The 12,965-nt window shown below is 39.3% G+C and overlaps 2 protein-coding genes across 3 annotated transcripts in view; both read right to left on the bottom strand.

Moving 5' to 3' along the window:
• The window catches only part of LOC121917215 (protein CIP2A homolog), a 45,528-nt gene extending 42,769 nt beyond the window's left edge, over positions 1–2,759 (bottom strand). The window contains exon 1 of the mRNA XM_042442971.1: positions 2,733–2,759. Coding sequence (XP_042298905.1) covers positions 2,733–2,759 — 27 coding nt within the window. The remainder of the gene's footprint in view (positions 1–2,732) is intronic.
• Positions 2,760–4,473: 1,714 nt separating this feature from the next.
• Positions 4,474–12,227, bottom strand: LOC121917179 (SH2 domain-containing protein 1B-like). 2 transcript variants are annotated; one of them, XM_042442902.1, is made up of 4 exons: positions 11,983–12,227; positions 8,698–8,761; positions 8,119–8,290; positions 4,474–6,352 (listed from the first exon to the last, which is right to left on the bottom strand). In XM_042442902.1, exons 1-4 carry the CDS (start codon positions 12,114–12,116, stop codon positions 6,309–6,311), a joined length of 414 nt encoding a protein of 137 aa, XP_042298836.1. In that variant the 5' UTR covers positions 12,117–12,227; the 3' UTR covers positions 4,474–6,308. The 2 variants fall into 2 exon arrangements, with proteins under 2 accessions (XP_042298836.1, XP_042298837.1); XM_042442903.1 differs by having other exon boundaries at positions 6,296–6,352; positions 8,112–8,290.
• Positions 12,228–12,965: the final 738 nt, after the last annotated feature.

Here is a 12,965-nt window from a genome sequence, read left to right as displayed (position 1 = left end):
GAAATTTTTTAACAAAAAGGAAAAAAAATGCATTGTGGTACTCTTTAATAAATAATAATAATAATAATAAAATTTTTTTATACCCGCCCTTCCAAATAGATCAGGGCGGCTACAAAAGCACTTAGTGCAAGCACATAACAAATAAAACAGATTAAAAACAACATCAGTACATAAAAACAATAAAAACCCCTTATCCCAACCACAACACAACGGACACGATGAGGAGGGAGGCCGCAATAGATGTTTAGTATGTCGGGGAATGCCTGATTAAATAGGAAGGTTTTTGAGGGCCCTTCCTAAATTGGGCCGGGTGGTAGATGAGCGAGCTCCGTGGGCAGCGTGTTCCAAAGGGCTGGGGCAGCCTGTGGAAAAAGGATCTTCTCTCGTCTCTGGCCGTGAACGCCAACCTTGCCCAGGCAAACGCTTCATGGTTTGCTGCCCAGATGTTTCTGAGGGTGCGGGCGGGAATGTACGGGGAGAGACGGTCCTTCAGGATCCTGGCCAAACAAGCCTTTAGGGCTTTATAGGTAATAACCAACAGCCTTATATTGAGCTCGGAAGCGAATAGGCAGCCAGTGGAGATCCTTAGTAAGCACCGTGTTTAATGGCTGGTCCTGGAACACCAGATTGACCAGCCGTGCTGCCATGTTCTGCACTACTGCAGCTTCCGAGTGTGGTATAGGGTTGCCCCATGTAGAGTGCGTTGCGAAATCCAATCTCGAAGTTACCAGAGGCGTGTACAACAGTTTCAAGGTCCCTCTGGGCCAGATAATGGGCGTAAGCAGCGTGGCGAATCAGCCCGAAGCTGATAACAGGTACTCTTGACCGTCGCATGCACCCCTTGAGGCAGTCCAGGTAAGGGACCGAGTCAGAAGCAACCCCCAGACTGCGCACGGATCCTTCACAGGGAGCGTGACCCCCATCAGGACAGGTGAACCACCCCTTCCTGACAGGGGAACCGAGCACTAGTACCGTCGCACCCGCCGTGTGTCTCTGGAGAAGTTTGAGTCGGTTTTCCCGCACCAGAACATGACTGACTCCAGACAAAGGCCACGAGAGGAGAGACGCCCAATCCCCAGTACTGCATCAGTCGGAGCATAGAGAAAAGAATTTGGTTTTCATCACGTACTGATAACCCCGCGCCCCATGTCTCCGGATGATCTACTCCCACGGTTATGTAAATGTGAATAGCATGGGGGACAGAATGGCTCATTGAGGGACCCCAGCCGGTTTTTAAGGGCCCGCTCGCGGAAGCCACGTCCCCCAGCTGCAAATCTGGACCCACGTCCCGGAGAGGTAGGAACGGGAACCCGGAAGCGGCAGTGCCCCCCCCCAATCCCCACCTCGCCAGGCGTCCCAGAAGGAGACCATGGTTATGGTATCGAAAAGCCCTTGAGATTCCAAGAGCAACAACAGGGACAACGCTTCCCACTTCCCCCGGCGATGCACAGACGGAGATCAATAGAACAAGGGCGACATGGCCGTCTCAACCCAGTGACCCCGCCCGGGGAAAGCCAGTGGAAATGGGTCAGATAATCCGTTTATCAATCCAGACCACCGCCAAGCTGGATCGCAACCGCTCTCTGATCACCTTCCCCAGAATGGTAGCAGTGAACAGCCACGATAATTATTATGTACGCAGGGGGTCAAGGGAGGGCGTCTTTAAGGATCGGTCTTACGATGGCCAATTTAAGTCCGATGGAATCGCCCTTCCCTGAGAGAGGTGTTAATTAACCGGCCGTTCAATGTCGTTACCAAACCGGTCCCCCCCTGGGCCGCTAACCACGAGGGGCAGGACAAGAGACAGGTCGTTTTTCCGAACACGTCCGAGATCTTGTCCACAGCCTCGGTAATCACCACTCAACTATCCAGTGTAACACAGTCCCACGGAGGCTCGTCGTGCCTCTACCCTATAGGTTCTGCATTAACGGCAGCGTGCAGACCTCTCGCTTCGCTTATGCGAGAATTTTATCCACAAAAAAGAAGTCTTAAAAAGGATTAAAAAGGTCGACAACACAGCAGCCGCTAGACGGTTCAGATCTGTTCAGGGCGGAGGGTGGCTGAGTTAGCTCCCTGACACCCTGAAACACCTGCCGGACGTGACCAGCGACGCAATAACGGAGCACCATAGAACGAAGTTCTTTGTTGCCGTATTGCCTATCCAATCCCCCTTCAACAGCCGTCTAGGAGAGTCTTGGCTTCTAAGCGAAGGTCCTTTTCCGCCACAACAACTTTACCTTTACAATTGAAAGTAAACTGTTTTTTAGTTTAGGGATGAAAAAGTGAAATAGGTAAATTGAGGAGACATAGAGTTACCTTACCTGTTTTCAGATATTAAAAGTCCAGGTATTGCAAAAACAATTACAAATGGATTTATATTTAAAAACCCGTAGTTGTTACAAATATATATAATGTACCGAAATGTAAGGAACACTTGAATATAAGCAGGTCTGTGGTTTGCAGAAGCAAAAACAAAAAATGTCCAACAGAACAAATTATATCAATGACAAATCATTAACACGTAGGAAAACAAACATTTTTGGTCTCATTTACTTCCATAGTGTCAAGCATATGTAACATAGTTTTTTAAAGAACTAAGAAAGAAACTAAGACCGGAATTTCGCAATGAATATTATATATGGCTTATATAAAAATCATATAAAAATCCTGGCTCTTTGCTTGCTTTTAAGAAAATGTTTTGGGGGCAGTGATCGGTGAAAACATTGTCTTACATATTCAGATGCATCACCCTCCGCCATTTGTCTGGTGGAAAAAGGCTTCAAAAAGATGGGAATTTCCTCCTCCAATTTTTTTGTTCACACCACACACACACACACAACACACACAAACCCCGGCATTCATGGTGAATGTGTGCAACATATTGTTCACTGCGTATTCCTACTACCACTGAAATGTTCTTACTGAGCTTTTCCTTTCCTCCCCTCTTCTCACACATTTCTGCAGAAACCTGTACAAATCATTTTTCTGGTGTGCTTGTTATTTCTATAATGGTACATACATTCTTTGTAGTAGATTTTTTTCAAAAATCATAAGTTTGATAATGCAAACCTCTCTCTCCTGCTTATCAAGCAACTGAGGAAAGATGAGCATTGATGATGCTATAGCAAACCAATGCTGCCTGTTTCTTTGTAGCAAAAAAAAAACCAACTACATAGCTTTCTAGAAACAAATCCCAAATCCCACAAAGTGTGATAACCTTTATTGCAGCCAAAATGCACAAAGCACATCATGCAAGCTTTCGAAGCTTCACGGGCTTGTTTATTAGGCAAAAGATGTACATTTTATGTAAATAGTGTCTAATGCCATGACTCCCAACACATTCACTCATTCTCCTCCTGTACAAGTTTTTTAACACTTTTTTATCTGTAAGAAGCCACTGGAAGCTTCCAAGTTAGCAGGATTTATTTTGCAATTTTGGCTTGGCAAATAAAAGTATCACTCTTTTTGTGGGAGTGTGGGATTTCATTCATTGTTGTTTTATATACCAGCATGGGCACCTCTGATATGTATCATAACTTTCGCCGGGGAAATTTTACATCTCTAACACATGCATACACATATATTCAAATGTATATATTTCCACATTTCTATTTAATGTTTATTTTTCTATCCCTGTTTTTTTAAGAAATAACTTTGTAGAAAAGACAGAAAATGGATGCTGGTTTTGCTTTCCATTTTGCCTTTATTCCTAGAAATATTTCAGAAATTTGAATTCATGTGATTAAGTTACATAGGGCCTATTCCTTGTGGGAGCCTAATATTAGCAGTAGCAACCATATAGATACCATATGATATGAGAGTGGCATCATCCTTGCACTGAGTCCCTTAATCTTAAGGGTATTTCCTGATCCCAGTGAAAATCCCCATATTTTCTGAGGTCTTATTGGCCATATCTACAGGAATGATTTTCCCCAGGAAAACATTCCCAACACATTTCCTCCTGTAAAATCTGAAGGTTTAGTCTGGTGACTCTGAAAAGTTTAAACTGTACAACTTTGCTGTAGAAATAAAAGCAAATTATTTATGAATGAAGTATTTATTGCTTGTTTTAGACACTGTGTACTGAAAGATATCAAAACATTTAAAATCAGTTAATTTTTTTACAGAAACAAACGCTGGATGGAATAATACTGTTTTTATTGCTGGTTACAAACACAGTGATTTTTAGAGGTTTGCATCCCAGCACTGTTTTTTAAAATAACTATTACAGATAGAGTGGGTCCTTGCTGTTCACTGGGGTTCGGTTCCAGGACCCCCCATGCATACCAAAATCCATGGATGCTCAAGTCTCATTATAGAAAATGTCATAGTAAAGCCCTGTTTAAACATTTGAAGGGATGTCAAATTGAGGAGGGAGCAAGCTTGTTTTCTGCTGCTCCAGAGACTAGAACCCGGAACAATGGATGCAAGCTCCAGGAAAAGAGATTACACCTCAATATTACTGTCAATCCTGACAGTAAGGGCTGTTCGACAGTGGAACACACTCCCTCAGAGAATGGTGGAATCTCCCTTCTTGGAGGTCTTTAAACAGGTTTAAGTGGGTAAAAATGGTCAAAAAGCATGCCCCCCCCCTTTCTGAATCGATTTCTAAAATCAGATTCAGGGTGAACCATGCCTGTTTAACCCAGATTCCAATCCCGATTTAAATGTAGTGGGAACAAGACTTGTGTGTGCTATCTTCCCCCAAGTCTAAACAAGTCAATGAGTTGCTGAAACCTATTAAACTGGATGGCAAATTTCTTCTTGACTATTTACTCTCAAATGAACCTTTGCACTTTAAAAAACCCTTTTAACATGGAGAAAGATGTGTCAGTGTGGGGGGAGAGAGATGATGGAAAACCAGGTCTTTAAAAACATTCAGAGTGCATTGTGTATTTAGGACATAAGAATGTCCTAAATATTTTATTAGGTTTTTTATGAGATGGCACAGGAGCCCCATAGGCTGAAATTGTCCTAAAGATTACAGTATCACTATAGTCCAAAAACACACTGCAGAAATGATCCAGTTTGAGACTGCTTTAACTGCCCTGGATCAGTGTTGGGGAATCATTGGAGTTATATTTCATTGTGGCACCAGAGCTCTCTGACAGAGAAGGGTAAATGTCTCACAAAGCTACAGTTCCCAGAATTCCCTAGCATTGACCCAGGGCAGTTAAAGCAGTCTTAAACGGCAGTGTTAAAATTACAGGTCTGAATGGCATGTACAACAGGTATTTTAAAAATGATGAAACACTTACTTGCATTTGTGGCTGCCAGAAACTGAATTCAAGTTGCAAAATGGATGAAGATTGTGTTGTCACTGATATAACAAGTTCATATGCTAATAAGATAAATGCTAAGATTCTGAAAATGTTAAAACTAGGCTCCTAAAGTCTTTCCCTCCTTAATGATTATGACTATCTATACATCTAGACCTGAGCCCACATAATCAGGACCACAAATATTTCTTCCACTGGGTGAGTATTTTAGCTAGTGCTTGAATCCAAACTTACAAAATCACTATAAAATACTGAATTCCAATACATATAAGAGCATGTATTCCAAAACAAATACGGATGATGATTTGCTGTTACCAAGTTTAACACAGTAAGAACAATGATGTACAAAACATATACAGCACAGCCAAATACATTTTGACAATCTCTTCCTAAGTATACAGGTGTTGTTTTTTTTAATTTTTGTAGGGAATAAGATAAAAAGAACATGAATAATGAAACTAAGATAGTATACATGCAAGGAAAAACAAATTAGAAAAATATTTCAAGCAGTTAAAAAAATTGGAAAGATGCAAATACCAAATGTATCCATGGGATCTGTATTCCAGGATCAAGGAAAGGCAAATGTACATTTAAAGTACTACTGTACTATGAAACAGATGCTGTGATGTGTGTGTATCATTACTGTATCAGTCTTTATAACAACAATAAGAATCATGAGGCCCTCTGGATGTTTGACAGTAAGTCCCAGCAGCCCTAGCCAACATAATTGATGGTGAGGAATGCTGGGGGATGTAGTCCAACTATATCTGGAGGGCCTCGTGATTCTCACTAAGTATGACTAAGTCTAGACTCCAGTCTCATGAGTACAGAGTGAATAATGTTGAAAAGATTTTATTTTTAGTACTATTATACAGAGGTACAAGACATATTATCTTTTAAGGCATGTCAGAGAGAAGGGGAAGACAAAGTCCAAACAAATGAACAAGTTCTAGTCAGTACTGTTGTAACCCACTGAAGATGAATTTCCATTCTGAAATGGAGCAAACTGAGATGAAGCAGGTCTTTCAGTCAGGAGTCAGGCAATACATCCACATAATCACTGCCTTCAGCTTCTGTGAAGTGAAAAAAGATAAGCCATATTTTTTCTAACTCTTGAGTATGGAAGGGAATAATTTTCTGTTATGTCTAGGTCCAGGACGACGAAATGTCAGGCTGGCCCTAGTCATAAGTTAGGGTCCTGTGTGCAGCCCTTTCATTGGCAGATTCTCACATTTAGTGTCATTTTTTAAAATCCAAACTAGCTTAACATCTGAGCTATTACCTGTCATCAGGTTTGATCCTGCACAGTCTGGCATCTTTATCTGCTTTCAGTCCCCATTCCCTATGCTGACCAGTGAAACAATACCAAGAGGACTGAACTCTCTTTTTGCTCCTATACCTTAGGGCTGTTTCATAAGATATAAACTGAGGAGTTGCTTGCAAATCCATCTAATTTAACAATTTTTGATCAGAGAAAGAGTGCCTTTGAATCCTTATGATGAGTGATAATAGTAGTAGTACAAGCAGATTTTTATAAAATATTAAAGTATTCGTTTTAACAGTAGATATAAGCCTAAAGAGTGTGAGTGGAAGGCACCTCTGCATGTTCAAATAAGACTCAAATTTAAGTAGTTTTTTTCCCTTCCAACACTAGCTACGTGTATCACCATTGCTTGATATTTGTAGGATTTGCACCAAACTGGAATTGTAACAAAATTTACCAGTTTTAAAATTAGGTACCTCAAAAGGTTTCTGCAGTCTAGAGCTCAAAGCACCGTGCTGTCTGATAATATGTCTTAAAAATAATTAATTTAAAACTGGTCTATATCCAATTATAGGTAGTCCAGCTAAGGTAGACCCACTGAATGGGAATTCTATAGGTCGACACTTAGTAATTTCCATTGATTGAAAGTGTTACCTTAGTTGAGACAAACAATTGGGTTTAGGCCAGTATCCTGCCTGAATAATTGGCTGGAAATTTCTATTAATGCAAAAGGTTTTTAATAATGTAAGAAGTGCAGCAGTAGTTTTGTAACCCCATGAAGGTTTTTATGCTTTTTCAAAAAGCCTTTTTAGACCTATGTCCCCCCCCCCCCCCAAACTTCCAGTGTGTGTATTGTGCATACACATCTTTATATATGATTTCTAATGGTTTAATTTCTTTATTGTAAAAGTTTTGATCCCACATTCCTCTGAAAAACTAGAATTCTATCCCTGCCATTCTCTCCCAGTTTTTCACTTGCAACAATCCTGCAAAGTACATTGAGCTTAGAAGATTAAGGCTGCATCTACATTGCAGAAATAATGCAGTTTGACAGCGCTTTAACTGCTGTAGCTCAATGATATAGAATTCTGGGATTTGTTGTTTTGTGAGATATCTTGCCTTCTCTGTCAGAAAGCTCTCATACTACAACAACTTAAAAATTCCAGAATTCTTTAACATTTGGCCATAGCAGTTAAAGTAATGTAAAACTTCATTATTTCTGCAGTGCAGATGCAGTCAAAATCAAGTTGTGTGATCTTAATGTCAGAGGATATGAATTTGAATATTCCCAGTGCTAGTAAATCTCTCAAATTATCAATCATGGTATCATTAGTTCACCGTGTGTGTGTGTGTGTGTGTGTGTGTGTGTGTGTGTGTACTGGAAGGCCATTTTATTTACAGTTAAGCCTTTGTTCTATAGTTCTGTTACCTCTCACAAGAGTCATCATACTACCTGGTTTTTGTTAATTTTTATTTTAGGAAAATCAGTTTCTTTGAACTTTTGTATGCCTTTGTATATGGCATGAGCATTGTACAACATAGTATTCCATGCTTATTTATTTTTATACCTCTTACCAAAGTTGATATAATCTTCACCATCTGCATAGACATTCTGAGGTTGTTGGCTTGATGTAGATCTATTTACAGGGTAGCGCAGATTGATGACCAGCCCTTGATTTGGTTTTTCAAAGGTGGCTATTAAGTCCTTCAGCGTTCTGAAGTCCTGTTTTTGAGCACCTTCTGAAGTCTGCAGAATAAGGATCTTGTAGTTAAAATTACTTTTAATTCTGAAATGTGTGAATAGGAATTCTTCCTGACTCAAAAGAATGCTGACTGAAGAAAACAGACTGATTTCAGGAAATCAGCACAGCCTCATAATTAGTTTTTATTTTCTTAATATCTGGAAACTCTAACCCTTCGCAGTTCCATTTCATTCAGGATCCAGACCATCACAGATGGTTTCCCACCAGGATTTAGGAAGAATGGATAGCCAAAAATACCTTTGCTCAAATACATTTCAGTTTTTTAAAAAACAGTTAAATGAAAAAGATGGTGCAAAATGGTCAGTGAATTTGGCTGGAATATATATTTTGTGTGCATTGTTGGGTTAAGGTGATGGAATAAATTACAATATAGGGAAATACTTTTTCTTACCTGGATCATAAAATGTCCATTGTGTTTCCTGAAGATTCTGTAAGTGTAGATAAACTCTTCATAGCTGAATATTTAAAAAGTAAAAGACAATGATTTGTGAGTTTACTCAGATATCAATGTATCTTGAAGAATCAAGCAAGAGAGAGAGGGGAGGACCCTTCTCTCTTTCCTATCAGTTTTGATGTTATGTGGTGGAGTTTTTAAGCTTTGTATATGGATTTTTAATGAATTTTAAAATTATAAATTGTTTAATTGCTTATTTTGATTGCTTATTAAATAACTCTTATATTTATACCTTTATTGGTGACTTTATATAGTTTTAATATGAATACTCCTTGCCTATGAAATTCATGGGGTTGCTATAACTTGACAGGTGACTTGAAAAGAGAGAGAGAGAGAGAGTTTTAATCGGTACTGTTTTTAAATATGTTCTTAGCTCCCTTGAGTCCTACTATTGGACAAAGACAGGATATAAATGAAATAAATAAATAAATAAAATTTAGATCTGTGCAATAAAACATTTAAAAAATTATTCTGTTCATAAAGACTGCAATCTACCAAGGAAATGCTTGCCATTTTTCCACATTGTTAGATGTGAACTGCAGTTGCATGTAACCACTGCGGTACTTAGGTGTGCAGTTTTCTAGTAGTGTGCACAGTACTAGAAAACTGCACACCTAAGTATAGCAGTGGTTACATGCAACTGCAGATCACATCTAACAATGTGGAAAAAATGGCAAGCATTTCCTTGGTAGATTGCAGAAATCTAATTTCTGAAATTAACTGGGACTGGCATTAGTTCTTACTGCTTTTGTGTATGAAGAAACATATCTGATAGTAGCTAGTATTGTTTTTGGCCCCCTTGTTTCTAGCTGTTCATACAGATATACTGTAAGTGTCAGACAATCAAATCTCATTTTGCCCATAAACTGAACACAATTAAACTGACAAATTAGACAAGACATATTTGAGGAAAATCATAGTGCAACATGTCAGAAACTATATGCAGTTCCAACACCTGGTAGTATTTAAAGAAACAACCTGCTTCATACTGACTGAGACTGATAGTCTGTTGAGATCAGTGCTGACCAGAGTTGCCATAATCTAACAAATGTAATTCATACAGAACTGCCTTCACAGCTAGTCCACCCTTCTACATATTTTCCTTCATATCAAAAAGGGGATTCACTGTTCCTGTTCCAAGGACCAATTAGAAAAGACCCCAAGTTCAACCGTTCCATGCAGGAATATACAGTCAAAGCACTCCCAACTGATGGTCATCCAGCCTCTGTTTAAAAACCTCCCAAATAGGAGAACCTACCACACTTGGAAGCAACCTATTCCACTGTTGAACAGCTCTTACCATCAAGAAGTTATTCCTAATATTTAGGTGGAATCTTTTTTCCTGTAGTTTGAATCCACTGCTCCATGGCCTAATCTCTGGAGCAGCAGAAGACAGGCTTGCTCCTTCTTTGATATTACATCTTATCAGGTATTTAAACATAGTTACCATGTCACTTCTCAATTTTCTCTTCTCCAGGCTAAAAAAATAAAAACCCAGCTCCATAAATTACTCCTCATAGAGCATGGTTTCCAGACTTTCACAATTTTGGTTATCCTCCTCTGGACACATTCCAGCTTGTCAATATATTTCTTGAATTGTGGTGCCCAGAAATAGACACAGTATTCCAGGTGAGCTCTGACCAAAGCAGAATAGAGTGGTACTATTACTTTCCTCGATCTAGACAGTACGCTCCTCTTGATGCAGGCTAGCATCATATTGGTTTTTTTTAGCTCCTGCATCACACTGTTGATTTATGTTCAGCTTGTGGTCAACTAAGACTCCTAGATCCCTTTCACATGTACTGTTGTCAAGCCAGGTACCACCTATCCTATATCTCTGCATTTCATTTTTTTTCCTCCTTAAGTGTAGTACCTTATATTTCTCCTTATTGAAATTCATTTTGTTAGTTTTAGCCTAGCTCTCCAATCTGTCTCCTCATGAAGAAGAGACATAGGAGACAGAATGCTTTCATGTGGCTATGATATGAATAATAAAATAAAAAATAGCAGAAACTGGGTAATGCACAGAAGAAACTGCAGTGTCATCTCAAGAGCTCAAAAGATGGTTATTTCGGCCCCATACAGACAGGCCAAAATAAAGCTGCTTTGGGTCACTTTGGAGGTATGCTGTTTAAATGATGCATGTGTCCTAAGAGTCCAGAAGTTGCACCAAAGCTGCACTCCAGTCCTTAGTACTGGATTGAGCCTTTGGCGCGGCTTCTGGATTCTTAGTACGCATGCATCATTTAAACAGAATACCTCCAAAGTGACCCGAACCAGCTTTATTTTGGCCTGTCTGTATGGGGCCACTATTAGTTTAAAAAGCCCACCTTGTTTTGGCCTGTTTATATTCCTAAGGACTTCCTCAGGGGCTATTTAGATTCAAAGTTCAGACATTTCTCGGCCAGGAATTCTGAAACCATTTACTGGACACGTGAAAACATCTGAGCCAAAAATTGTACTCAAACAAAACTATTTTACCTTTTAAAAATCACATTTCAATCCAGTCAGGATTCACAGTGCAGATGGCAATAAAAGCAGAATAGTGTTAGATTTGTGAATGCACAGTCAGTAGCTTGGATATATGTACACATGCCTGGAAGAACTTTCAGTTTTCCAAAAAAATGGAGTACGGTAAGTCTTCCCCAAATATCGTTGGACCTAATCCATACAAAGTTAATCATGCTTACTCTATATACTCACGTATAAATCTAGAAATTTTAGTCCAAAAATTGACCCCAAAAACCAGAGTCAACTTATCCACGGGCCAATGTTAGTACTGTACTTTAATTCTTATTTTAAAAAAGGAACTATCTCCTGGTAAAAGGCAAGAGTATAATCTGTCCTGGAAGCACTGACTCACCTCTATTCTCTCACCCATCCATCCTTTATTGTGAACACAAACAGTTATGCATGCTGGAATATTGTAAGTTCTTTGACATTGTTTTCCTTTGCTTAATCCTTTCGATCCTTTTTTACATGGTCCTACATTTTACCCTCGACTTATCCATGGGTCATATCAAAATCCATAATTGTGGCCCCAAATCCTGCCCTCAATTTATACATGAGGTTGACTTATAAAGTATATACGGTATGTCCCACATATTTAAACGTTGGTGGATGTTAAGGTATAGCTAAGTGTATCTGAACTAAAGTTCTTCTCTCCCAAGGAAAGACTCACTCAAGATACCAAGTTTGCATATTAGTAAGAGAAATACTTACAAAACACAAAGGCAAAAAGCTCCTGGTATGCTCTCACTGTCTCGTATTAAAAAGCATCCATTGTTTTTGTTCTTGCTCAGTAATTCTTCACAGTGTTCTTTTGTTATATTTCCATGGTAATACTGTAGTTCCATTTACCTATAAAGTTACTTCCAGACTAAGTTTTAAAATTCAGGTCAGAAGAACACCTGTTCTCTCCTCAGCTAAAACTATACTGTTGAGCAAAGGATGTTGAAGTCAGCATGTTGGGCTTTCAACTGCGTTGTGTCATTTTTACAATGTGATTGTTTTTTCCTTTATGCAAAACAAAGGAAGACAGAACAGGAAACTCAAAACTGATAAGTGGATTAGTCATCATCAAAGGTCTTAGTTTTATTCCTTTTTTTTTTTTTTACTAGAGTGCTGTGGTTTGAAGTCACTGGGAACAGAGGAGAAGAGTTAACCTAATTAATTACTGATCATTCATTACCCACTTTCCTTCCACCACAAGAAATGTGAGAACAACTGCCTTCCATTTTGCTTTTGAGGTGCAGCCCAATGAGTTGACTTTGACTTCGAGTCATGATGACCCTGTCCAAGCCCCTCTGTTCTCCACCTCTCTGCTCAGATCCTACAGACCCCAAGCCCTTGTCTGCCAGGATCAACTTGCATGTAGTCTTCCTCTTTTTCTACAGCCTTCCACTTTCCACCTTTCCTAGCATCATTGCCTTTTCTAGTGATTCATTTTTAACTCATGATGTGGCCAAAGTACAACAGCCTCAATTTAGTTATCCTGGCTTCCAGAGGTTCTTTGTGATTGATCTGTTCTAAAACCCATTTGTTTGTCTTTTTGACTGTCCACAGTATCCTCAACACTCTTCTTCAGCATCACAGCTCAAATGAATTAATTTTCTTTCTATTGTTTTTTGCAGCTTTTTTTTTTTTTGTCCAGCTTTCGCATCTATACGTGGTGATGAACAACATGGCTTGAACTATCCTGACTT

Source organism: Sceloporus undulatus, unplaced genomic scaffold (genome assembly GCF_019175285.1).
Source record: "Sceloporus undulatus isolate JIND9_A2432 ecotype Alabama unplaced genomic scaffold, SceUnd_v1.1 scaffold_12, whole genome shotgun sequence".
Taxonomy (NCBI): Eukaryota; Metazoa; Chordata; class Lepidosauria; order Squamata; family Phrynosomatidae; genus Sceloporus; species Sceloporus undulatus.
The sequence above is the reverse complement of the archived record's forward strand: the minus strand, read 5'-3'. Positions and strand labels throughout refer to the sequence as shown.

Bases quoted from the DNA above. Each gene is read 5' to 3' on its own strand.
- LOC121917179 (XM_042442902.1), bottom strand. From the start codon at position 12,116: ATGGAACTACAGTATTACCATGGAAATATAACAAAAGAACACTGTGAA. The intron at 8,291-8,697 runs GTAAGAAAAAGT...CTTATTCTGCAG, and splicing joins ATGGACATTTTATGATCCAG to ACTTCAGAAGGTGCTCAAAA. The intron at 6,353-8,118 runs GTAAGAGGTATA...TTCACTTCACAG, and splicing joins TGAAGATTATATCAACTTTG to AAGCTGAAGGCAGTGATTAT.